General features: G+C 35.2%; 2 protein-coding genes, 1 long non-coding RNA gene and 2 pseudogenes across 5 annotated transcripts; 2 read left to right on the top strand and 3 right to left on the bottom strand.

The window, feature by feature from the left end:
* Nucleotides 1–2,234: 2,234 nt before the first annotated feature.
* LOC108831794 (uncharacterized) lies at nucleotides 2,235–3,750 on the top strand. 2 transcript variants are annotated; one of them, XR_001946430.2, is made up of 5 exons: nucleotides 2,235–2,642; nucleotides 2,730–2,803; nucleotides 2,949–3,156; nucleotides 3,272–3,320; nucleotides 3,420–3,750. It is a non-coding gene; the product is annotated as an uncharacterized LOC108831794 (long non-coding RNA). The 2 variants fall into 2 exon arrangements; XR_001946429.2 differs by having other exon boundaries at nucleotides 2,236–2,642; nucleotides 2,949–3,320.
* A 2,278-nt stretch (nucleotides 3,751–6,028) lies between these two features.
* LOC108831798 (uncharacterized) lies at nucleotides 6,029–7,036 on the bottom strand. The gene has a single exon (XM_056993211.1). It carries the CDS (start codon nucleotides 6,927–6,929, stop codon nucleotides 6,312–6,314), a length of 618 nt encoding a protein of 205 aa, XP_056849191.1. The 5' UTR covers nucleotides 6,930–7,036; the 3' UTR covers nucleotides 6,029–6,311.
* Nucleotides 7,037–11,859: 4,823 nt separating this feature from the next.
* On the bottom strand, nucleotides 11,860–14,567 carry LOC130499113 (homeobox-leucine zipper protein ATHB-15-like; annotated as a pseudogene).
* Nucleotides 14,568–15,242: 675 nt separating this feature from the next.
* On the top strand, nucleotides 15,243–18,671 carry LOC108831795 (probable LRR receptor-like serine/threonine-protein kinase At3g47570; annotated as a pseudogene).
* A 482-nt stretch (nucleotides 18,672–19,153) lies between these two features.
* LOC108831793 (homeobox-leucine zipper protein ATHB-15) lies at nucleotides 19,154–23,543 on the bottom strand. 2 transcript variants are annotated; one of them, XM_056992626.1, is made up of 17 exons: nucleotides 22,903–23,543; nucleotides 22,672–22,831; nucleotides 22,498–22,598; nucleotides 22,332–22,422; nucleotides 22,117–22,212; nucleotides 21,812–22,009; nucleotides 21,576–21,731; nucleotides 21,425–21,499; nucleotides 21,224–21,336; nucleotides 20,952–21,141; nucleotides 20,690–20,866; nucleotides 20,540–20,620; nucleotides 20,335–20,469; nucleotides 19,933–20,264; nucleotides 19,760–19,865; nucleotides 19,536–19,685; nucleotides 19,154–19,458 (listed from the first exon to the last, which is right to left on the bottom strand). In XM_056992626.1, the coding sequence occupies exons 1-17, from the start codon at nucleotides 23,109–23,111 to the stop codon at nucleotides 19,312–19,314; spliced, it is 2,517 nt and encodes an 838-aa protein (XP_056848606.1). In that variant the 5' UTR covers nucleotides 23,112–23,543; the 3' UTR covers nucleotides 19,154–19,311. The 2 variants fall into 2 exon arrangements, with proteins under 2 accessions (XP_056848606.1, XP_018460807.1); XM_018605305.2 differs by having other exon boundaries at nucleotides 19,933–20,261; nucleotides 22,903–23,542.
* Between the last annotated feature and the right edge of the window lie 3,524 nt (nucleotides 23,544–27,067).

Raw genomic sequence — 27,067 nt, 5'->3', positions numbered from 1 at the left:
GTTTCTGTCGCGCTTTTACCATCTGAGGTTAGAGAGATGGCTTCTGGTATGAGTGCTCGTGAATATGCAATTCGTTACGTCGCCGACCTTGTCCGGGTAGCCGCTTCTCCCAGCTTCACTCTCAGCTCAGTCAGTACTATCTCCATTTCATTTTTCTGTCTTCTCTGTAGACACTCTATATTAAATCATTGGATATAGCCTTGTTCAATATAGTAACCGAACCGAAATAGACAACATGGTTTGGTTTGGTTTTGATATATACCATACAAACCGAATAGATATGAGTTTATGAAAACCATAGGCTTTAGATATAGTTTGGTTTATATCCGATTAAACGAATAAACCAAACAAAATCAATCAAAAGTAGAAACATATAAATATGTATATATTTTATAATGATGCACAAAAATCTATTTGTTATATAAATTAATTTTTTGCTAATAACTATTACCATATTTTTTACAGAAAATAAAAAGCCTTAATTTGTAAAACACTTAGAAGGTTTTTATTTTCTTAGTTTTTTTTATCTTTTTGCTTTATTTTGGCATTAACTAAATTGAAGTGAGATTGAAAATTTGATGGACAAAAATTAGTAAAAATTCTTCATAACTTTTGTTTATCTATAAACGAACATAGTTTCGTGTTCAATCGAAGAAGCATGATTTTGATGAACACTAAGTATGAAAGAATATAAAAAAAACTTTTTTTCCATGTTTATGTTTTGTTTTCTATTTTTTATTTTCAAAATTTCGACCTTTGATTTTAATTCTAGATTTGATTATTTTATCAGATAGTAGGAAAGTTTTTTTTTGTTCTTTTATTTAAATATATAATATTTTTTAATAAATGACTGTATTGACAATATGATTCTAAAATTCATATAATATGATCTCAAACTAAATAATTATGTTTTTGGTATAAAACTAAATAAACCGATGGTATATAAACCGAACCAAACCAAAGTAAATATAGATTTAAAATGGTACTTATATTTTACTAACCAAAAAATTGAAAAACTGAAAAAAATGAATCGATATCCGGATTGAACACCTTTAAAATTTAGATATTATTTCTTTTAATTGTTTCTGAACTCGTTTGATCTATATAGCTGTCACAATTCTATGTCAATTCCGGACAATTTAACTTCCGATAGATCATAGATCTTACACGTGTATACTCAATATATCATCTCCTTTTAGGAGTTTTTTTTTGGAAACTCCCTTTTTATATCCCAACTAAGGAAAGAATAGTTTACAACCTCGCTCTTCAACTTTGTTTTTTAAGAAGACTTTTTCTTGGGTTCACCCCCTATGGTGAACCTTTAGGTTCACCAACCAATAGAAAGTTGTTATTTTAAATCTAGTATCTTTTAATTAAGGAAACAAAAATAACTTGCCAAATTATATTATGCTTTTAAAATAAATAAAAAGATTAAATAAATAAAAATAAGAATAGTTCTCAATAAAAATTATTTTAAAAAATATTTATTTATAAGATTTGGAGTTTAGTGTTTAAGATTTATAGTTTAGAATTTATCCAAATGTTTACTGTTTTTCTAAGGATTAGGGTTTACCCAAGGGTTTAGGGTTTACCCAAGGGTTTAGGGTTTAGGATTAGAGTTTAGGGTTTAGTGTTTTGTTGACAACATGTTTAGTGTTTTTTCCAAGGGTTTATGGTTTACCTAAGGGTTTAGGGTGTATGATTAGAGTTTAGGGTTTAGTATTAGAATTTAGGGTTTAGTATTAGAGTTTAGGGTTTAGTGTTTTGTTGACAACATTAATTTTTTTTAATTCGTTTTTATATACTGTTTTTATTTATTTTTAAAATTTATTTTGAAAAAATAATATAATTTGACAAATTATTTATTTCCTTAATTAAAAGATACTGAATCTAAAATGACAAGTTTCTATTGGTGGGTGAATCTAAAGGTTCACCTAGGGGGTGAACCCAAGAATAACTCTTTTAAGAATCAAATCATCTATAAAGACGAAAACAAACGTGATTTATAAATAAGTTTTTACACTCTGCCATATATATAAGCTTTTCTTGATAGTGGCAGACTTGTTTTGATAGGTAATTGGCTGATCGCTATGACTATGAATTCAAACTTATCTATATATATATAAAGTAGACTTCACTCTCTCCTAGTGAAGCCACCTAGGATGCCACATAGATAATTCGACTCCTATGCTGCTGACACGTGTTACTCTTCTCTCTCTCTTTTGAGATTGTCGTCGATAGTGGGTGGGTCGGTCCCACCAAAATCAATTTTCTTCCATCTCAAACAAAACCGAAGAGACGGACACTTCGATTGTGTAACGTCGCCGTTCACCACCATCAAAGCTATTAATAGCTTTGAATCCATTATGTCATTCATACTCTTCATCTCCCCCTTGACTACACCTATATAAATTCCCCTGAATCCAAATCTCCTCAGGTAGCTTTCATGGTTGAGAAACAATCAGATTTCCAGATCCGAAGATTCTGATAAATCTAGCGCCAAAGCTTCGGAAATATCGACCAGCGTATCCATGGCTAAGAATCCAGCGAAATCACCACCAAAACTCCAACTGAATCGACCACTGGTTCCATTGATAAGAAAAAATAGGTTGCTTGGCTCCATCTAAAACCCTAATGAGAACGTATTGTTCCGAGAAGCATCTTATATTTGATTTTAATTTTGTTTTTTAAAAGCCTTGAAAATCTAAATCTTCTAACTTTGATCGCAGAATTCGGTTATCCATAGATTTATTCCTGCTGCTCGCCCCACTCACTACCGTCCATCTTTACGAGTTCCATAAAGGTTGTGTGAATTTGAAAATGATTTCTTTGTAGTACTAGCAGAGAACCTTCGATCTTGGAGACTAGGAATTGAAAAATGTATATTAGTCTTAAAAATAATCAATCCTTTCTTGGTGATGGCCTTATATATATGTGTATCCTTGCAGAGTGTTAGAGAATTTGTTGCAGTATGCAAGTGATTTAGCCATTACAAGAATCCAAATGCTGTTCGACAAGTTCAAGAGTATCCTTTTTCTCGATTTATTTGTTTCATAGTGTTTAATCCATGGTTGCCTTTTGACATGTTTGCATCTTTATGAGAATGCATTGGTTCTGCTTTTCTTAGCACTAATGGTCCTGTCAGATTAGTTTCAGGTAAAGCGAGTTTAGATTTGATTTGTGTTTAGTTTGGTTAGAAGAATTGTTTTTGTTTGTTAATTCGTTTTTAAGGTACAGTCATCTGATGCTGAACATGGTGTCACTTCTGCAGTAAACGAGCGACTCTTAACGAGTTTGTTGAGCTTAGCATAAGATCAAAGGTTCCCTTTTTTTTTCTATGTTCCTATCTTGTGGTAGAGGTTCTTTTTGCTTTGATTCTTCAAACTGACTTTGCTCTTTTCTCTTCTTATTTTGGGCAGAACATGTGGCAACGAAAAATGATGTCCATATCAGAAGCCATGCTCAAACAATCCTTATCCTACAAAGACCAGAACTGGAACATGTGTCTGAATGATAGAAAAGAGTCCTTATCGATCAGAAAAAGTTTCCCTTCCTGAGGTCAAATTTCATGGTCAACATGACATCTAGATGGAAAAGAGTCTTATTTCTCCTCATGTAATCACCAGTAAACGTATTTTTACTGGTAAACGTATGTTTTTTTCCTTTCGGTTCAATTAACCATTCGTTTTATGTAACAATACAAATTAAAATCCATTAGTAGCCCAATAACTAAAGTTAATTAATCCAAAATATGAGTATTGGACCACAAAAGCTCAATATGCATTCGCATACCAATTAAACTGAAAAAAAAAATTTACTAGACACCTAAACATGACCATTTCATATACAAAAGTCAATAATTTTAAATATATTGTATTTATAAGAGAATAAATATTTATATTTAATTCAACATCTAGCTAATTGTTAATACAGACACCAGCAATTTATCTATAACAATATAATTTTTTTATCCCTATTTAAAGCATATCTCTCACGTTGACACATAAACATTTTTAAACATTTATTATTTAATATTATTTCGTTTTTATCAGAATTTAATGATTTTTGGTTTTATCGATTTAATAGATAAAATAAAATGGAGTGTGGAATCATTTGTAATTTGTTTTAGCTTTCACTATGATTATTTGATGTCAATTGGATTTTGTTCGATTCGGTACTGAAACTGAAACTGGATTCAAACCGGATTTGCTTTAAAATAAAATTTAAATTTAAGTTATATCTCTATATAAACAAATGAGTTAATGTTGTATTTGTATATTATGTTTGTTAAATATATGCATTTAAATTAAAATGAGAGAATATTTTTAATTAAATCCAGGTTAGTATGGCTACACTAAACTAGCAATAATGAAAAAAATATATTTTGTTAATGAAATTCAATTTCTTATGGCTATACTACACTAGCAAATGTCGTAACATAAGCTAAAACTACAATAATATCAATATACACAATACACACACTAATGATTAGCTCATATTGTCATATATGTATTACGACCTAAAAAATGTCTTCCTACATGCAATCTGGAGGTTCATTACATTCAATAAATACAAAAATTATTTTACACAACAATATGGAAAGATGGAATAACACATATCTACGGAGCAGCCAAATGTTCGTATACAATGCTATTTAATACAATATAATTTATAATATAATGTTATGTAAAAAAGAGTTCGGGTTGACCAGCCAATTACATAAATTTAGATAGAAACTAAACAAAATTAGAGTTAACAATTGTTAGAGTTATATCTAGGCATCACATCATGGAATTAAAATAACAATTTTTAATGTTATTTGACAAATCATAAAAGTATATAAGAAATGATTATATGTTATGGGTGAATCTTTGAAAGGTATTATTCATGTTAATATTACAATTAAATGATTAGTTTTTTTACAATTAAGCAAAACCGGTATGACATATGTTATTATTACAAGTAAATTATAAAATTTATTTTCATAATTTAAACTAAATATATTAGTGTATGGTTAGGGAGTACTGTTAAAATATCAAAATTTGAATTTTAACAAATACCAATTCTGGATTACAACTTAGTCATTAAAATTAATAGTTCTAAAGTTTGGATTGCTACAATAAATCCACACCACCATTGTACATAAAAAGAATGCAATATCCCACAATATTTGCAAAACAAATTAACAATGACAAAGTCACAAACATCATATGAAAAATTGGTCCGAATCAGAGATAAACACAATCACGTAAATTTAAAAATACGTTTAAAAATATTTGACAAAATATCAAATCCCGCCCGAAGGGCGGACCGATCCTAGTGAGTATATATAAAGAACACTCAAAGAAAATTAAAGAAAAAAAGTTGAAAAAAGTACTTTTTTCTCTTTTGCTTTAGGGAAAGAGCCAAACAGCTTGCAATGACGACTTTTAAGATTGGTGATTTATTTCATCAAAGTATATATCAAATATATCACCATAATATAATTTCTAAGCATGTTTTCAGTGGTAGATGTTTTGGAAAGTGAGTCAGCACATAGCTATACAGAAAACTCAGGATTTTAACTGAGTAATAGTGAATGAGACTGTAACCTTCAGATGTATTCATGAGTAATGCAAATAAAAGGATATAGAAGATTCAAACCGTATGAAATGGTAGATACTAATCAAAGAACGATACGGAGAATATTGCATAATTTATGTTTTTATGTGAAGCAGAGGAGCAATGTCCTACACTACCAGATCGTTCTCACCCTAGATGCAATCTACCGGCTGATTGACAAGGAGTTGAGAAACACAATCAGTGTGAGGAGAAAGAGGAAGCAATTCCTCAACCCTATGTCCAAGTGATGAGATGAAATCATTTTAACTTATCTGCTATTATGTTACTACCTTGTTTTTTTTTCTGTTTTTTTCCTCAATGAGTAACAAAATTCTAGATCTACTCTACTTGTAAATTTATTTTCATATCTATGATTTTTACCTTTTACCAAAAAAAAAAACAAGATATAAAGCAAATTAAAAATTGATTTATATAAAAACAAATATTTTGTCCATTTGATCACTTGCCAAAAAAAATATTTATGAAAATTCATCAAAAAAATTTAAGAAGTATTATTGCGTCCATGCATCTATTTTTTTACTAAAACATTAGTTATATTGACAAAGCCCATGATATTCTTCTTATTGACAATATCCAATTGTTTCAAGAAAAGTGAAAACAAAAATCCCCCAAAAATATCATTACATATCAAGCATTTAATCAGCAAGAAAAAGGAGAAATATGAAGAAGCATACTAATCAGATTAGATTTTAGCTGAATTCAATCATTTTTTTCTGCTGATTCAAGTTCTTATAAAACTTCTTTATGAAATCATCAGCTGCTTGGTCCACGTGTCCGTTGGCCACGTCGCCATTTTCCGGTGTTAACGGAAACGGTGAGTCCGTTACTCTCAACGGCCTCACCAAAGGAGTCCGACCAAACCCGGGAAAGTAAGGAGACAAAGCCGCCGACAAATACGCCGGACTAACGTTTCCTTTGTCACCAACGCCGTTAAGAAGCTCAAGAACTGCTCTAGCAGCGGCAACGTCGTCGTCGAGCGTCTGAGGCGTTTGACCACACGCGAAGAGATTACTGTTGTGACTCTTTTTCTTCATGAAAGCAATATTGGGAAAAGGGAAAGAGTAGTTGGGAGTGTTGCTGCAGCTAAACTCGTATTCTTGACGTTGAGGTGCGGTTGCGGCGGCCGATGAGGAAGTGGCGGCGGCTGGGACACGGCGACGGTAGTGGAACATGAGATTCTTGCCGCGTTTGAGTGTGGCGTTGAAGTCGGCGATGAGTTTGTGTTTTGAGACGCCTTTCCGGATCATGTACAAGAGGAAACGTACGATGTTCCATAGCTTCTTGCTTATTGGTTCGTTTTGATCCATTGGATCTTAGGATTTTTTTTAGTGAGAGAAAGAGAGATGTATTATTGTTTTTTGAAGGTTAGATTACTTATGAGCTAAGAGAAGAAATGTGAACGTTTTATAAAGGAGGAAATAGAGGTGCTGAAACGTGCAAGATATTATATAAAGATTATAAAGACAAAGCAAAAGCTTATTGGTGCATAATTATTGAATCCATGTCACTAAGAAAGAAAATTAAATTTTTAATATGGATTAAATTTTCTGTTTTACATGTTTCTTCAATTAGGATGAATGGTGTTGTTAGCCTCTGATTGAATTTTCAAATGATAAAGTTCTTGGGTAATATCTCTCAAGATTATTTATGAATCGTTCTTTCTTAGCATTTGGAGATCTCGGACCAAAAGTTCATACTAATCCTGGGATTTGTAAAAAATAAGTCAGATACATTGAGTTTTATACGTACATACTTAATGATTAACAGTGCCGTGCGAGCACTTTGGGAGGCCTAAGGCCAAAATTTTTTTAAAAGCATTTAATCTTATAATTTTAAATTAACAGTAATATGTACCCATAATTTAAATTCAGAAAATATATAATTTAAAAAAAAACAATAGAAAAAATCTCTCACATAAATGTTTTTCTCTCTCCATACACAATTTTTATAAACTTTAAACAAATAAAAATCATAGGAAACAATTTTTGGCAAAAAAAATCTAAGGAAACCTTTAAAAATATATATTCCAAATCATTAGAAGGGTAGGTTACACAGTAGAGTTAATAAGTTCTTTCTTTCTTTTGTCATCTTTTTTAACACAAAAACAATTATTTCTTCTACATACAGAAAATTTTGTAAAATAAAACAAATCAAAATCCTAGAAAACAATGCTTGGCAAAAAAAAAATCTAAATAAGCTTTAAAATATATATTATAAATCATGTGAGCTTTAGGTAATAACTATAAAAAAAAATAGAAGCAACGTTTATGGTTCGAACTTTTGGTGACATCCTCCTACAAAAAGTCTTTAATCACTATACCATAGAAGAACAATTGGGAAATGAGGCCCTAAAATTTATATATTATTTGGGGCCTAGGGCAAATGCCTTTTTCATTGCACTGTAGGCACGGCTCTGATGATTAACTATGACTGAAGTGAAGTCAAACTAAAATTTTCAAAAAACTTATGGGTTAATCATTTGACGTGATTCCACGACACAGCTTTCTCTCCTGGTTGTTTGTGTTGAACAGGTGCCCTACAAAGGATCGGATCATCGGTTGGGGACTCTCTACCAATGGTTCCTGTGTGCTCTGCAATACTGCGGATGAAACTAGAGACCATATTTTCTTCAGCTGCGCTTACTCTTGGAATATTTGGGCACTGCTTGCTCGTAGGTGTGGTCTCTCCCCTGAGAGAAGTTGGGACTTAGTGATGTTACAGATAGGCGCAATCCCAAGAAACTCCACTAAAGGTATCCTCATCAGACTTTGCTGGCAAGCTTCTATGTACTGGATTTGGACAGAGAGAAACGCTAGGATCCACAGGCGAATCTTCTGCTCCTATGACTCGATCATCCGAAAGCTTGATCGCCAGATCAAAGACCGGATCCTCTCTCTTCGCGAATCAAACCCTGCAGCCTCTTCTCGGTTGATGCAGCAATGGCTGAATTGAATCTCTGCATGTCCTCCATTGATGATCTCAGAGCTCATCTCTACTGCGTGACTTTTTGTTTTCTTTAGCCAATGGGTCGCTTGGGCCTTCTGGTTCTTAAAAATATTTCAACTGTGTAATCTGAATGGGCCTTGGGCTCATAAAACAAACCTTGGCCTTTGGCATGTACGTAATGTTTTCCTTTATTTTGCATTTAAATATGAAAGCTTAGTTACAAAAAAAAAAAAAATCATTTGACGTGAATCATTTGCATGCATGCACCTAGCATTTTATTTTGAGGAAGTTGAAGTTTATAGTATTGCCAACACTAGATTTGGTAGACATGTTTTAGTAATATATCATCATAACATTATAAGAATAAAATTAGATAGCTAATGAAATATGACATATAAAAATGTATGTAACCAAATCAACAGCCTACTATGGTAATTAATCTGATACGATCACTAACAAACAAACATAAAATCTAAAAGCCCTTTTTCAAAGAGAAAAAACATATAATCACGAAAATCTTGAAGGATTCAGGTTAACGTTAAAGTGTGACCACTTGATATCGACATAAAAAAAAGGCAAACCAAATAATGGAAAAGTAGAAACAAAAATATAATTTAAGGTGGAAGAGTGGTCTAACAAAGCTTTCACATATCAAAGTTTATGTACTTTAGATTATACATGTAATATACGATAGCCATAATCTATATAGGTCTTACTTTGTAGTTCAATTATTGTTGCGTCTTTTTTTTATATATATCTAAAGGAAACATAATTTTAATTTTAACTAGATTTTGACCCGCACTTTTAAAAGTGCGGGATTTGTTCTATTTTAAATGCTTAATTTAAATTATTTTATTAATACTTGTAGTTCTTAAAGTCACAAAAAAATTAAAATCACTCGCTACCTTTTGAAATGGTGATCTTTAGGAGAACATTTGACACGATTGTTATTAAGAAAAAGGGATCTTTAATGATCTTTAGGATTCCATAAGATTTAAGTAGCGTTCCCATTGGAAGAAACTCTTTCAGATATTTTTATAGAGATTAATTAAAAAAGTAAACTGAATAAGGTAGAAGAAAAAGGGACGCACCATATAATTTAGGGTATTGTTAGCTGTTAGATTAGTCGGATGGTTTAGCTGATATACATGTAGAGAAATGATTAGGTTGAGCCATTGAACAAAATACATACTCGTGTAGATTAGGAGGTTCCAATATTGTTGATGTTCTCAAAATCTTATAAAATTGGGAATATATTGTATTTATTAATTAGTGGAATCTATTGAAGTCTAATATCCTAACTACTTTCCTATATAACATAAGGTAATATAGGAAATATAATATATGAATCAAAATTTGTTTCAATTAAGTACATATATTTCTGCCCAAGTTAGTATATTTAGTGTAGTTAATACATACTTTTTAGCTCAAGTTATTCCTCAATTGTTTAAAAGTATATATTAGGGAAATTAATTTCTTAATATATATTAATTATGAAAAAATAAATAAATTTTTTATTTGAAATAACATATAAATCGGTTTATGTTATTTCATATAGATATATGTATACTGTGTACTTATTGTTCATATATTAAATAAATCTTTTTTATTAAAATCATGAAAGTTGTTACGATATATATATACTAAATCTTTGAAAAACTAAATAATTTGTTAATGATAAATAAAATTTGAAAATTTGAAAATAAAATTAAATTTGATATCATCTTTCCAAAGCTAATAATTCGTTAATTCAATCCCGCGCTTTAGGGCTAACATAAATAACATTTTGTGATTTAACTTGGATTTTTTTTTGGTAAATGATGTAGTTTAAATATGTTTGTGCCCCAAAGTTAAGTACTTAAAATATAGATGTTATACATTGCATTATGTATTTGAAAAGAAAGTAATGTGTACTTGTATATATGTACGTAGTCTATATCATATGGGAAATTTTGATTTATTAATGGAGGAGAGAACATAAAATATATGGAAATGGTTGAAGTTTCCAAATGCTACAATTAGTTAGTTTAGTTCTCGTTTGATTATGATTTTATAGCGTATAGAGTTAATTATGGAAGCTGTTGCAATGTGATTGGTTTTGAAAATCAAAAGATTTCGATTTGCTGAATTTTAATGGGTGAAATTAATTTTAAAATTCTTAAAATTTAATAATGGCATTTCATGGTAAATAAGTTGAAAATCAAGGGCATAATCCTATTAAGGATTCTGCTTTAATAGTATAGATAAATGTTTTCTATGAGCACCATTTTATCATTTCGAAACAGTTGTTAGAGAACGCGATCAACGTTATTATAAATTACAGACATATTTACTGTATGTAGTAGTAACTATGTTCTATAATCATATAACCTTTTTCTAGGTCCCGATCAACATTACTATAAATTTTATCATTCGAAACAGTTGTTAGAGAAGGCGATGAAGTAGTAGGTTGATTAACAGGACGGGAAGCACAATGAGCTGAAGATGGAAGAGTCACTTGCGCAGGAGCACACTGAGCTTGACTAACAGGATGGGAAGAGCTGTCATTGGAAATAGTAAAAGGACAACGAAGGTAATGGTGCGGTATAATTACTAATCTTGTAGAATCCATCAAATCCCTCCGATACAATGTATTATTTTCTAGTAATCTCGGTGGAATTGAATCTTCTCTAGCCATCAGCTAATGGATGATCAGATCTCTTTCTGGAGTCAAATTAATGGGTCAGGGTGTGGAACCTGATTATGATACCATATTAATGATGAACCTAATTCACACTTAAAAATTAGCTCAAGAGTAGAGGATTATCCATACACATATATTGTCTGAAGATCATTATTATGATCGACATGAAACTCTAGTAACCAAGATGTGGATGGAAACGGTTCAACGGAATATTCCAATCCTAACATCTCAGATATATCATGCGATATAGACCACTTGTACAGAAGACATACATAAAATGTGATATGGACCACTTGTACAGAGGAGAGATTGGCATTCTCAGTAACCAAACTTTCGGATTTTTCTGTTTACATCTCAACTTTATCCTAAGCAGAAACATGCACCAGACTTGGTCATTGTTGAGTGTAGTGATTACCATAACTATTTTATGGGCAAATCTTTCTGTAAAAAAATGAATATAATTTCTGGGAAGCTAAATACCGTTAATGTGTTTAGAAAAGAAATAGATATATCATATCATTATCATCAGTCATCATACATAATCAAACTAAGCAAACATTTCTTGAGTACTCAAACAAAATACTGTTAATGTGTTTCACAGCAACATCAAGAAAAACAAGAAGATAGACTGTCTTGCAATAACAACCACGAGGCAACATGTTCGTCTGAAAATTAAAAACAGATTATTCAAAAGTACACACATAAATCTCAAACAAAGGACCAGTTGATGAACACAAAGCAGATACAATGAGCATTCTCTTCTTCGTTGAGTACTTTCCAAGCAACAGCTCTCTCGTATGAAACTGGTCTCCCCATGCTTGAGATACATCTCCCACCTTGAAGACTCCCAAAACCCTGAAACCAAAACATCCGTTTAAGTCAGACAAAAGCTGATCAAACTACTACACAAATCATAGCCGAACGTTGTTGAAAACCTGTTGCATAATCTGTGGGAACTCAGAGCAGAGAATCTTTCTTCCATTGTCATCAAATATCTTCTCTAAAGAGATATCTTGAAGAGAAACCAGTGTAGTCTCAAGCATGTCAAGTCCTGCTTGGTTTGCAAATGTGAAGACAGGCATGGCCTAAACAGAAAGGTTATAAAAGGATCAGTGATTGTGAGTAAAACATTCATGTTCTTGATATTGAGTTATTACCTTCATTGAGCAGCAGATGATAGCATCCGTGTAATGCCAAAGGTTCTTGAGAACAGATTCACTGCCTTCGCTGCTGTTCGATTTAAGTAGATCAACGCCCATGTAGCTCCTAATATCAACAGAAACAAAATGAATCATCCTTGTTGACTTGGTAGAAAACTTATATATGTATATACCTGTAACTCTGGCAGATCCAACGAGCAAATGTTTGGGCTTCAGGAGTACTCAAAGGAGTGCGTAGACCGACTTGTGAACTGATGTGAGAAGGAGAAAGTGCCAATGCAACTCTCTGAACCGATGATATGATACCTCGAACATACTGCCTAGCCATGGATGCTACATGTTCTTGCATATGGCTCTCAACACCAAACTCAAATGCTATTGTCATCACAGATCTTGCACATGTGGAGTTTCCTGATTGATCAGTTGCAGCTTTTGTTGTTCCCGCTGAACCAATTTCAAGTGCTGAAGCAAGATCCAAGGTTCAGTTTGGACTAGATACCTCCTGTTTTTTTGGTTCAAGACAAGCTTTAAGAGTCTGAAAAAACTTAAATGGGAAACATTTTGTGATCCTAACCTTTGTGGAGCCAAGAGGAATAATGTGAAAACCAGAAGGAAGCAGAGGTGCATTATCCGCAAAAGAAGCATCAATTGGTGCAAATATAAGTTCAGCGCATGTTCCAACAGCGTTTTCATCCATGCCGCTACAAAGCTAATCACAAGATATTAGTGAACCACATTAACACTCATATGAAGAGGAGACAATCTTAAGTACTAACTTGTAGAAGGAAGATATCTCTTGGAACGATAGCATCTTCAGGGGAATGACCAAGACCTTCTAACTTGATGACTTTCATGAACTAACAACGAAACACACCAAACATTATAAGAAGAGAAAATTCAAATGGTGCAAAATAAACTTGAACTTACCTCTTCATGCTCAATAGTATGAGCAAGTGGAAGTATAACCTGCTCAGCAAATCCTCCAACTCTGGCACTACAAGGCCCCACTTTAACAGCAGCAGCCAGATATGCATCAATGTTGTTTTCAGCCCATTCTGATCTATGCTCCCTCAGAAACCTAAGCAAGATCGACGGAGGAACATTCTAAAAGTTCCAAAAACCCAAAACAAAAAGAGTAAGAAGAAAAAATAAATTGATCTATAACAACAAAAATAAATGGTGCACTGACCTGTAAAAGCATGGAGGCTTCAGCACATAAAACCACATTGCTAACAGGAGCAAAGCCATTGGAAAATGTAAGATTCAAACCCATCAGCTTGTCTGGAGAAGAGTTCACAGTGATTGTGACATCATCCATGCTATCTCCTATCTCCGACCATCCATCATCGGTGAAACCATTAACAGCCTCATTGAACCCTCTGTAGAAAGAAAAAAACAAATGTATTAGACAGCAAATATAGTATCTTACATCCAAAGGTAAGTAGTTATGAGTATCAAAACCTGCTCAGCCTTTGACTCAGAGCTCGTAAGGCAGCAGGGCGCCGTCCCCAGCTATTGACACTTCTATTAGTCTGAGAACTCTCTTGAGTTATTTGTTTGAGTTGGCGCAGCGCCTTTGAAACAAAAAAAAAATATACAATAACTCAAAACATCAACAAGCAATGTTAGGAATATCAATATTCCAGAAGTGCCATTTGCTTTCACGGATTATATCCAACACCCATTTAAAGTGATCCTTTCCGATTTAGGGTCTATCAATATTCTATATTTTCGACTTTTTCAACCTCAGATGCCAGTTTATGCATCGTCTCCTCCTTGAAAAAGATTGCCGGAATGTGATGAATCTGAATCCAGATGTCCATCGATTTCAGAAAATCGTAAGTTGGAGTAAGAATCCAACGTTCCAATATCATCGTCCAATGATTGTAGGACCAAGGCCTATTCATAAGCACCGTCAGCAAATCCTTTCCCTTTGAAACACAAACTGGAACCGGTCCTGAGATAAAACTATGCCACGCACTCTGCCATACACTATCCAAGCAGTTGGCATAAACTGGCATAAACTCGATCATTCTTGAGAAAGGTTGACAATCCGGGTTCGGCAACCTTCCCATCAAACACAATTGAGTCTCGTCAATCGCCCTGAACCTTGGACTATCCGGCAAGGTCAATTGTTCCTCCTTTTCTAGTGACATCGCTTGGATAGCTTTTTGCAGCAAATCGGCTCTAGTTTCTCGATAATTAGAACTTCCGATGTCGGAGAGAAATTGGGTGTGCACGTTCTTCGGTAATAGATCTCGCGTAATTGTCATGAAGTTGCCCTTAATAACACAGAATTCAATCATAATTTTTTTGGGAAATCATTAGAAAATGAAATTTTGGTTGAAGGAGGCGAGTTTATGGTAACTTTTTAGTCAAGGATGAGAAAAAAGGAGAAGAAAATAATAGGAAAATTATGTAATTTGTGATAAATCAAAAATTTCCAAAAGAGGAAGACAGTTGCAAATGCCGGTCAATGAATTCCACCGTGAGGGAAAATAAAATATTTTAAAAAGGCAATAGGTCACCACAAGGAGATCACTGGAAATCTCCTAATTAGAGAGAGAAAATATTGAATTGAAGATTGATTTAAAAGCAGTCTAAAAGACAATAAAGGAATTGGGGTTTGGGGGATCCAATTAATGTGGAAAAAAAAAATTGTTCAAGATTGGTTATCTACCAATAGACTCTATAAAAAACACGAGACCAGTGGCCTAGTGGGAATTCTAAAATTAAAAAGCTTATAAGATACGAGACTAGTGAGATACTTAACCCAGGCGGCTTGGTTGACGACAAGTCCAGTGGACTTTTGAATAGTCTTGCAGTTTTGTATATGTGGTTGTGAGGTTCCTCAACGATAACTTAGAGTAATTTTGCATTTGCTGATTCTCTTCGTCTCATATAATTCACTTTCCTGCAACATTTGAGATGCACGAAAAGCTTTTAACCAAAAACAAAAATGAGAAGCATGAGATTGTTTTATCTATATTCTTTCAGTGCTATCATGTTACTGAAAGCATATTGTTTTACCGGAGAAGCTGATAGGATAGCATTGCTGGACCTCAAATCTCAAGTTTCTGAAGAAAAACAAAATGTCTTGTCCTCATGGAATAACTCTGTCCCTCTCTGTAACTGGAGAGGGGTTACATGCGGTCTCAAACACAAGAGAGTTACCAGTTTGGACCTTGGAGGATGGCAGTTAGGGGGAGTGATATCACCATCGATTGGTAATCTTTCCTTTCTCATATCACTTAATCTGTCTGATAACTCTTTTGGTGGTACAATCCCTACTGAGGTGGGAAACTTGTTTAGACTTGAGTACTTAGATATGAGTCATAATTTTCTTAGAGGAGATATTCCAGTCGATCTATGTAACTGCTCTAGATTGTGGAAACTTGATTTATATGAAAATCATATCGAAGGAGTTGTTCCTTCAAAAATGGGATCATTGGCGAAGCTTGAAATTTTATATCTTGGTGGAAACAACCTTACCGGGAAGCTCCCTGCATCTCTAGGAAACTTAACAGCACTCGTGCGAGTTACCTTTTCATCGAACAAAATAGAAGGAGGCGTTCCTGATGCTCTAGCTAGACTGAATCAGTTAGTGTATCTTGCATTAGGAACGAACAAATTCTCGGGCGTTTTTCCTCCCTCCATCTACAATATTTCCTCACTAAAGTTCTTGAGCATGTATCGTAGTGGTTTCTCGGGTAGACTAAACCCTGATTTTGGTAATCTACTACCAAATCTTCGACGTTTACATATGGGGCGTAATAGTTTCACTGGACCGATCCCCACAACACTTTCCAATATCTCAAATCTTGAGGATTTTAGTATCGTGTGGAACAAAATGACAGGAAGTGTTCCTTCAAGTTTTGGAAAACTACAGAATTTGCAATACCTGTCACTTGCCGGCAATTCTTTGGGTAGTGGCTCTTCTGGAGATCTTGATTTTATTAAGGCTTTGACTAATTGTACCCAACTTCATATACACTACTTGTTTATCGAAATAGGCTTGGAGGTGACTTTCCTATCTCTGTCACGAACCTCTCCACCAACCTCTGGAAACTAGACCTTGGAATTAATTCCATCTCTGGAACAATTCCTTATGAGATTGGGAATCTCATCGGCCTACAAAAACTTATGTTAGACGATAACTTGTTGACCGGACCACTACCAAGTTCCATTGGAAAGCTTTCTAGATTGGTGGTATTAAACCTCACGTCAAATAGAATGTCCGGAGAGATACCTTCTTCAATAGGTAACATCACCCGGTTAGGAAAACTCTATTTTTCCAACAATAGTTTTGAAGGAACCATTCCTCCCAGTCTTGGTCAGTGCAAATTCATGTTGTATTTGGGGCTTGGGTCTAATAAGTTGAATGGGACTATACCTCAGGAGATTATGCAAATTAAGTCCCTTGTTCACCTCGACTTGTCAGATAATTCCTTGACAGGCTCTCTGCCAAAGTATATTAAACCACTAGAAGGTCTTGGCACACTGTCTGTTGCGCATAACAAATTATCCGGGCAGCTCCCTCAAGTCTTGGGGAATTTTTTTGTCATTGGAGAATCTTTATCTACAAGGAAATATTTTTGGTGGTGATATTCCAAATATAAAAGGGCTGATGGGTGCTAAAAGACTTGATTTCTCCAACAATAATTTCTCTGGAAGTATACCTGGATATTTTGCAAATTTTTCTATGATGGAATATCTCAATCTATCCATTAACAACTTCGAGGGAATGGTGCCAACAGAAGGAAAGTTTCAGAATGCTACTTTACTTTTAGTATTTGGAAACAAAGGTCTATGTGGAGGCATCAAGGAATTGAAACTAAAGCCATGTGTTGTGCAAGTACAGCCATTGGAGACGACACATTCCTCTTTTGTGAAGAAATTTTCCGTTGGGGTTAGCATTGGCATAGTTTTTCTCTTGATAGCTTATATTTCTCTATGTTGGTTAAGAAAAAGAAAGAAGAACCAGCAGCAGACCAATCCTCCAACTTCTTCTTCTGAACTAGAGGTTTTTCATGAAAAGATAAGTTATGCATATCTACAAAAGGTGACAGATGGCTTCTCTTCCAGCAATATGATTGGATCAGGCAGTTTCGGTACAGTGTTTAAAGCATTGCTTCCAAAAGAAAACAAGATTGTTGCAGTGAAAGTTCTAAACCTGCAGAGACGTGGAGCTATGAAAAGCTTTATGACAGAGTGTGAATCTCTCAAGGACATAAGGCATCGTAATCTTGTGAAACTATTGACGGCTTGTTCGAGTACTGATTTCCATGGAAATGATTTCAGAGCTCTTGTCTATGAGTTAATACCAAATGGAAGCTTGGATATGTGGCTGCACCCAGAGGAAGTGGAAGAGATTCGTAGACCCTCAAGAACCTTGACCCTCTTTGAAAGGCTCAACATTGCCATTGATGTGATTTCTGTCTTGGAATATCTTCATGTTTATTGCCATGAACCTATAGCTCATTGCGATCTCAAGCCGAGCAACGTCCTCCTAGATAAAGATCTGACTGGCCATGTTAGCGACTTTGGCATTGCTCAACTGCTCATGAAACTTGATCAGGAGTCTTTGTTCAACCAACTAAGCTCTGCGGGCGTCAGAGGAACCATCGGCTATGCCGCACCAGGTAAATTATTACACTCATCAGTACTGTTTGAGTGAAGAAAATCTTTTTACTCTTTTTTTAAAAAAATATTACAATCTTGTTTCTGTGAAATATGGTGCAGAATATGGAATGGGAGGACAACCATCAATATATGGGGATATGTATAGCTTTGGTGTTCTTCTTTTGGAAATGTTCACTGGAAAACGACCAACAAATGAGTTATTTGGGGGAAACGTTACCCTACACAGCTACATCAAGTTGGCGTTGACAGAGAGGGTGTTGGACATTGCAGACAATTCAATTCTTAGTAGTGGTTTCAGAGTTGGTTTCCCTCTTGAGGAGTGCTTGACACTGGTTTTGGAGGTGGGACTTAAGTGTTGTGAAGACACTCCAAAGAACCGTTTGGAAACGAGTAAAGCCAGAAAGGATTTAATCCTAATCAGAGAGAGATTCTTTAAACATTGATGTGTTGTTCATTGTTTCCTCTACAGACTTTGCAGCCGACTTAAAAGAAGGAATCTGAGACCTGTATAATTATAATATCGTCTTTCATAATTTGTGTTTTTTTTACTCAAGTAAACATGATTATGCTTTGCAGGATGCTATGTTATATGCAGACAATATAATGAATGTTGTGTTACCGTCCTTATAACTTCCATTTCTTATAGCTCTGATTGTGTATTTATGATGCTCTTTCTCTAGGTGAATAATTTGAGGGTTTTAAAAATATGGATGATCAAGGAAAGATTTAAAGGGGATATAGTACGCCACAATCTAGTGTCCTAGTAACTTATCATTTCGGAGAATGATCTAAAGTGAATTAGACAGACAGTCCTATATGTACAAAGGTCAGTCAGTAGATTTTTTTTTTTTTTTTTTACGACAAGTCAGTAGATTTTGTTTTTTTTTTGTTCAAAGTTCGGTAGAAATTTTTCGGTTTAAATTTCAGCCTTATCCTAAACATTCAAATTTTCGGTTTACATCTCAACTTTATCAACAGAAACATGCACCAGACCGAGTCATTGTTGAGTGTAATGATTGCATTTGATGGGCAAATCATCGGAAAGCTAAATGCACTAATAATCAGAAAAGAAAAAGATCATTATCATCACATAATCAAATGAAGCAAACATTTCTTGAGTATTCAAACAAAATACTGTTAATGTGTTTCACAGCAACATGAAAAAACAACAACATAGACTGTCTTGCAATAACAACCATGAGGCAAAAGGTCTGTCTGAAAAGAAAAACAGATTATTCAAAAGTACACACATAAATCTCAAACAAAGGACCAGTTGATGAACACAAAGCAGATACAATGAGCATTCTCTTCTTCATTGAGTACTTTCCAAGCAACAGCTCTCTCATATGAAACTGGTCTCCCCATGCTTGAGATACATATCCCACCTTGAAGACTCCCAAAACCCTGAAACCAAAACATCCCTTTAAGTCAGACAAAAGCTGATCAAACTACACAAATCAGAGCAGCACGTTGTTCAAAACCTGTTGCATAATCTGTGGGAACTCAGAGCAGAGAATCTTTCTTCCATTGTCATCAAATATCTTCTCTAAAGAGATATCTTGAAGAGAAACCAGTGTAGTCTCAAGCATGTCAAGTCCTGCCTGGTTTGCAAATGTGAAGACGGGCATGGCCTAAACAGAAAGGTTTATAAAAGGATCAGTGACTGTGAATAAAACATTCATGTGCTTGATATTTGAGTCAGTACCTTCATTGAGCAGCAGATGATAGCATCTGTGTAATGCCAAAGGTTCTTGAGAATAGATTCATTGCCATCGCTGTTCGATTTAAGTAGCTCAACGCCCATGTAGCTCCTAGTATCAACAGAAACAAAATGAATCATCCTTGTTGACTTGGTGGAAAACATATATATGTACATACCTGTAACTCTGGCAGATCCAACGAGCAAGTGTTTGGGCTTCAGGAGTACCCAAAGGAGTGCGTAGACCGACTTGTGAGCTGATGTGAGAAGGAGAAAGTGCCAATGCAACTCTCTGAACCGATGAGATGATACCTCGAACATACTGCCTAGCCATGGATGCTACATGTTCTTGTATATGGCTCTCCACACCAAACTCAAATGCTATTGTCATCACAGATCTTGCACAGGTGGAGTTTCCTGATTGGTCAGTTGAGGCTTTTGCTGTTCCGGCTGAGCCAATCTCAAGTGCAGAAGCAAGATCCAAGGTTCGGTTTGGACTAGACACTTCCTGCTTTTTGGTTCAAGACAAACTTTAAGAGTGTGAAAAAAAACTTAAATGAAAAACATTTTGTGATTCTAACCTTTGTGGAGTCAAGAGGGATAATGCGAAAACCAGAAGGAAGCAGAGGTGCATCATCAGCAAAAGAAGCATCAATTGGTGCAAATATAAGTTCAGCGCATGTCCCAACAGCGTTTTCATCCATACCGCTACAAAGCTAATCACAAGATAATTTAGTGATCCATATTAAGACTAATGCAGAGGAGAGACAATCTAAAAGTACTTACTTGTAGAAGGAAGATATCTTTTGGAACGATAGCATCTTCAGGGGAATGACCAAGACCTTCCAACTTAATGACTTCCATGAACTAACAAGGAAACACACCAACCATTACAAGAAGAAAACAATCAAAGGATGCAAATAAACTTCAACTTACCTCTTCATGCTCAACAGTATGAGCAAGTGGAAGTATGACCTGCCCTCCAAATCCTCCAACTCTAGCACTACAAGGCCCAACTTTAACAGCTGCTGCTAAATATGCATCAATGTTGTTGTCAGCCCATTCTGATCTATGCTCCCTCAGAAACCTAAGCAGGATCGCCGGAGGAACATTCTAAAAGTTCCAAAAACCCAAAACAAAAAGAGTAAGAAGAAAAAATAAATTGATCTATAACAACAAAAATAAATGGTGAATTGACCTGTAAAAGCATGGAGGCTTTAGCGCATAAAACCACATTGCTAACAGGAGCAAAGCCATTGGAAAATGTAAGATTCAAACCCATGAGCTTGTCTGGAGAAGAGTTCACAGTGATTATGACATCATCCATGCTATCTCCTATCACCGACCATCCTTCATCGGTGAAACCATTAACAGCCTCATTGAACCCTCTGTAGGAAAAAAAAAAAACCAATGTATGACAGCAAATATAGTATCTTACATCCAAAGACAAGTAGTTACGAGTATCAAAACCTGCTTAGCCTTTGACTCAGAGCTCGTAAGGCAGCAGGACGCCGTCCCCAGCCATTGACACTACTATTAGTCTGAGAACTCTCTTGAGTTATTTGTTTGAGTTGGCGCAGCGCCTTTGAAACCAAAAAAAAATATATATACAAAAATTCAAAACATCAACAAGCAAATGTTAGGAATATGTAAAGTTTTAAGTTCACTTACTGCCATTGTTGTCTTCTGCGCAAGTACTTTTGGTGACTCGTAGAGAGGACGCAAGACCTCAGGAACACTACAAGCCTATTCAACAGTCAAGTTAACATTAGCCCCAATGTATTGAATAGCATAGACATTGGAGCATAGTGAAGATTATTACCTCCAAATCCATATGATCCACAATGTGTATAATGGAGCCACCACCATCACAAGGCCGTATCAAGTACCCACTGGGAAGCATCTCTGCTCTAACAAAATGTTGAACCGGTGGCATACTAGGACCGTTTTGAGTGCTCTTAAGAGACCGCTCGCACACCTACAAAATTAGTTACATCATCATGAACAAAAAAAAAAACAAGAACAAAAAAAGGAAGTAGTATATTCAGAGATACACACCACAAGGCTGCCATCTTCTAAAACAGAGGTATAACGCAACAGCCAGAAATCACGTGGTGGGGCCAACGTTGTTGGTGCATAGAGCTGCATGTAAAGCAGCTCAATGGTTCCACCATTGGCGGTTGGCAACACATTCATAACATCAACAGCTCTGCATTCGCGTAACCACGAAGGCCGATCTTTGACGATCTCTGCGACCTAGCCAAAGAAATGAAGAAGCAGATCAACTTTGTTACATATATATATATATATATATATATGTAAGGTAGGGTAGAAGAAGAATGATTATATCTACACATACATACCCTTGTAGGCTCGAGACCCACTAGGCCACAGGCGCGTGCTGCCACACCAGCGCAACCGTGAGAAATAGCAATGATTCCAATGGAATCCGGACCAGGCTGTTACATATATATACAAAACAAACCGTTACAGATAAGTTTAGTAACTCTTTCATTATTACTTTTTTCTTTTTTATGCAATAAACAGAAAGAAAACTAGAGGAAGTGGATCAAGATACCTTCATTCCAGGCATCTGTACCCACTCAACAGCGGTTCCAGTTGCCTTTGAAAGAAACTCTGCTAAAGTTTCTTCTGCAATGGACAAAAGTCTTAAAAAAAACAAAAAAGAATTAAGTTAGAATGAAACTGTTTTAACTAAAAGAGCAAAACACTAAAGCACTGACCCTGCAGGACTAGCATCTCTTGGAGGATTATGTGATGCTAATTGGTGCTGACCACCAGTCACCACCGATTCACAGCTTGTGTCTTTAGCTGGAAGTGAAGGCTGTAACCAAAAAGATCAAACAAAATCAATATGGAATAATACTCTACAAATATTAAAATATAAGTATTCTCACATTGGGAGTGTGTTGACGGAAGTAGCTGTTTTCATGAACCAGCTGTGACACTTGCTTCTGCAACCTATCATTCTCCTCCATCAACAGCTTGTTCATCGCCGTCAGCTTCCTATTCACAGCTTGAAGCCGTGAAGCCTCTTTCCTTTGCTTCTCTCTACATCTGAAGTTTTATAAAAAGATTAAATCAAAGAATCTCCCTAAAACTGCATTAAGGAGTGTTAGTATTACTACCTTCGGTTTTGGAACCATACTTTGATCTGTTTAGGCTCAATGTTGGAGAGAATAGGACACTCTCTGATCAACTGCTGACGGCGAATAGAACTGGGTTTAGGACAGTCATGATAAAGCCTCTCGAGTGCTTCAACTTGCTCAGGTGTGTACCTCACATACTTCCCATTGTCCATGCATCCCATCTTCCCATCCTTGTAAGACATCTCCATCACTCTCCAGATAAGACCCAGATACCAAAGTCCACTCCTTTACTTAAATCCACAACCAAATCTAAAAACCTAAAGATACTCACTCAATGCCCATCCATCTCATGTGATCTCTAAAGGGTTACACAACACACAAGACAAGACTAGTCCTTTCTACTTTTAAAGACCAAACACCAAGAAGAATAAAAAGAAGATCTTTCCACTTTTGCAAACACCGAAGAAAGATTCGACCATTCAGTTCTAAAAACAAGAAAGCTACAGACTTTATTACAAAGCAGAGGAGGAATCACCGAGTTGACTCAGCCGTTAGAAACTCGAAACGAAGCCGAATCAGTTCTCAAACCCATATTCTCCTTCTCCGAGCTGGTCTCATTGGGAAACCCTAGAAAAAAAAATTAATCAAAGGAGGAAAGAAAGAGAGAGAGAGACGTAGAAAGTATGTAGAGAAAGGAATCATGGGAGCGAGCCTACCGACCACTGTTGCTCTGTTTTTATTTTATTTTTCCTCTGCTTATTCATTACAACTTTGAATTTTTAGCTTTTTCGAATTTTCAATTATATTTTTTATTTTCATGTAAATAATGATTTGATAGTGGTGTGTTGCGTTTGTGTATTAGAGCATCTTTAACGCAAGTATTTAGAGAGAGTGGTTTACCAAAAAATAATAAAATAAGAAGGTGGGTCCCAATCAATCAAAACAACCAACTCTTTTGTGGCTTATATAAGCTACGTTCTTCAATGGTTTTTCAACAGTATGCGGGCCCCACTAACACGTGGTGGCCCGCGATTGGTTGACTTTTAATTTTTTTTTTTTTTTTAATCACACAAAAAAAAATAAAAAAAAAATAAAAAAAATTTAAGCACCCCTCCATTAAGCCACTTGGGTTAATGATGCTCTTAGCTTTCTCGTTGGCATTCTCTTGTTTTTTTTTTTTTGGTTTTCTTGATTGGCACATCTCATAGCCCCAACAAAACCAAATGGTTTAAGAGAATTGTCTAAAGAAAAGAACCCTCCACATGTGTATAATACAATAACCGTATTATAAACTATATAGTCTAGGCCCTACTATAGTCTATAGACTAATGTAACACGGACCAATGAATGACTAGTTGCTACGAGGAAAGCAGGAGTGTGGCATAAGTGTAATAAAAGTCCGTAACGGAGGGTAGGTAATAAGAAAGGGCGTGGTTAGGAGCTGAAGCTCGTATAATAACACCAAAGGGGCGTGGGAGAGAGGTCTGCGTAGAGAGGCAGAGACAACATCATGACCTTTCTTTGCATGCGTCTCCGTCTTAAAGCTGAAGCTACTTCCTTTCTCCTTTCTCTTTTTTTTTTTCATCTCAGATTTTCATTTGGTTTGTCAACTCAATTTCAGATATTGCCTCCTTTTTCGAAATATAAAATTTAACTTTTTGCTGTTTCTTAAAATTCAATAGTAATACCAAATTTTAAATACAGCATATATTTACAACAATTTTTTGAATAACTACTAATTCACAGTTATTAGAAATTAGTACATTTTTAAATTTATACATTTATTATTGAATATTATTAATTTTATTATGTGTAAAAAAAGTTATTTGGGAAATAGAGAGACTATTATACTAATAGTATTAGTTTCAAACTGCTTCACCATTCCTACATACTTCCCCAAAAAAGCGCAATTATTTCTGTGAAAGATGGCATCAGTGGATGAAATTGTCTACTTTTTTTTGGTTTTCAAGTTTCCCATTTTGACGTAGTATGGACTATTATAAACGTTGAACTGATTGTATTTCAGTCAGAATTTTTGGACGGCTAAACTCAAATCAAGCCTAAATTTAGCTCAGCACATTTAAATAATCAATATCACAGCTAGTTGCAAACATGAGGTGTATTGCGTGTAGCACACTCGGTTTCATTGCAGATTGAAGTACATAAGCTTCTCGGTAAGAGGTTATGTTATGTTCTTGGTTTTTAGAAGATTCCAGGGACCTATAAAGATTGTAGCTATGGCAGAAACTGTGGTAGCTAGCTAATTAATTTCTCTTATTGAAGTGAAGTTACTTGTTAAACTAATACAAATTTCATAAACATTTTTCAAAAATGCTCCTCCAAGCCCAAGACAACAACACTGTCGTCATCCTATTATACTTTTAAAAAATGAACAAACTAACTAGTAAACCCCTAGGAAGCACTTGCAAATCCTCCATGTTTATACTCATCAAATCAAAAGAAATGCAAGTATTAATATGCATCTTCTCATTCGTACTTTTAGAATACTTTTAGAATACTTTGATCTATTTTTTTATGGGTCCATAGAGACTTGTGAGGAGACCCCTCTTAAGATTCGGAGCAGGATACTTGAGTATGAAATGCCCTTTTTTGCCGAGTATGCATGTTTCATTTCTGGAGCTTTGATGTTTTCATCAGCCATCTTAAGAGTAGACAACACAAAAAGGAGGTATGCCTCCTCCTACTCTCAGCTTTGTATCATTTACATTATGCTAACCAATAGTATGATAAGAATCTCGGTTTGGTTAGCAGTTGCTTCTCAGTGTGATTCCTTTTGACATTAACAATTATCCTGACAATACTTGCACACATTTCGAGTATCCATATTACAACGATGCTAATAGGAAGCTCCACTTGGAAAGTGATGAACACAAAGTAACCATCCTTGCCTCCCTCCTAGTCACAACTTGTATCGTTACATTTTTAACATCTTGGTATCAAAAGTTGACCCCCATGTGTTATCATATGTGTTGACTGAGAAGGAGGCCGCAGCAAGTGTCTCTCATGAGAAGGCTTCCCTTGTCGATCCACTCAACACACGTCAAGAAAAGGAAGACGCCAATGGGAAGAGAACTTCAGAAGAGCCTCTCTTGTATGATTCTTAGAAGAATTCTTATGGCGTGAACTAGACGAAGGAAGAAGAGTGCATGGTGCATTGGTCCTATGTCGTGTTGTTCTTTATTCTAAAATAATACTCTGAGCGTTTTCTTTTTAATTGTCAGTTAAACTTGTGTTGCTTTTTTCTACATATGGAGATCGGATATAGTACCCTGCTGGTTTTGTTCCATTAGCCCTGTTCTTTTGGAGAACGCAGAGTGTCAGCGGCAAACAGACCAAAATATGAAAGATTTAAAGTGACAGGTCAGCAAGAAAGTTAAAATAGAGAGTCAATAACTGACGTTAGCGACAAATCAGGGATGTACGGGAGACGCTACTTTTTACAGCGGCAAAAGAAATACGGAAAAGATGAGTAGCGTCAATGCCCGGCGGGAAGTGTTTAACGGCGCTGCACTTACAACTCTCTGTTTTCTTTGTTAATTTTGTACGCTCACCGCTGCGTCAGCGTTGACGAAAAGAACAGGGCTATTAGTCTTTTTTTTATTGGTCATGAAATGTTCCACTGGTGATAAAAGTGGTAAACTAAAAAAATAATATATTTTACCTCTCCAGCATTAGAAATGAATCTTTGTTAGTCAAAGAAGAGTAGTACAGAACACAATGTATCCACTCCCGTTCCCAGAACCTAATTTGATATTTTTTTTGAAAATATGAATTTTTACACAACAAAATAGGATTTTGTTGAGAAGTCTATAAATGTAACCTGTGCGTAAGCAATGGTGTTGGGATTGAGTTTGCGTGTTAGATTTTTATTAGTCTTATCGATTCTGTCAAACCTTTGAGCTCTTTTCTTACTAAACTCGAAAGGACGAAAACTTTGAAACGTTAATGTCTTCGTTCTTCTATGTTTGAGACGACGAAGACAAGGATCGTTGAGAAAAGGGTCTGAGAGAACGAAGGGAAGGAGAAGAATTTAGAGGACAACAGAGGAGAAAGCGTAGGTTTGATATCATCTCTGACGAGTAACTCTTTTTTTTTCTGTCTTTTGTCACTAGATTTGCAAGAGTCAAGTCATAAGAGTTTTATTTGTGAGTTATATACGTTTACTAGTAACGTTTATCATCAA

Source organism: Raphanus sativus, chromosome 8 (assembly GCF_000801105.2).
Source record: "Raphanus sativus cultivar WK10039 chromosome 8, ASM80110v3, whole genome shotgun sequence".
In the NCBI taxonomy this organism is placed as follows: domain Eukaryota; kingdom Viridiplantae; phylum Streptophyta; class Magnoliopsida; order Brassicales; family Brassicaceae; genus Raphanus; species Raphanus sativus.
The sequence above is the reverse complement of the archived record's forward strand: the minus strand, read 5'-3'. Positions and strand labels throughout refer to the sequence as shown.

Coding starts and splice junctions, on each gene's coding strand:
- LOC108831798 (XM_056993211.1), bottom strand. CDS start 6,929: ATGGATCAAAACGAACCAATAAGCAAGAAGCTATGGAACATCGTACGT.
- LOC108831793 (XM_056992626.1), bottom strand. CDS start 23,111: ATGGAGATGTCTTACAAGGATGGGAAGATGGGATGCATGGACAATGGG. Junction 21,732..21,811: donor TAGAAGATGGCAGCCTTGTG/GTGTGTATCTCT, acceptor CTAATTTTGTAG/GTGTGCGAGCGGTCTCTTAA. Junction 21,142..21,223: donor CTGAGTCAAAGGCTAAGCAG/GTTTTGATACTC, acceptor TTTTTCCTACAG/AGGGTTCAATGAGGCTGTTA.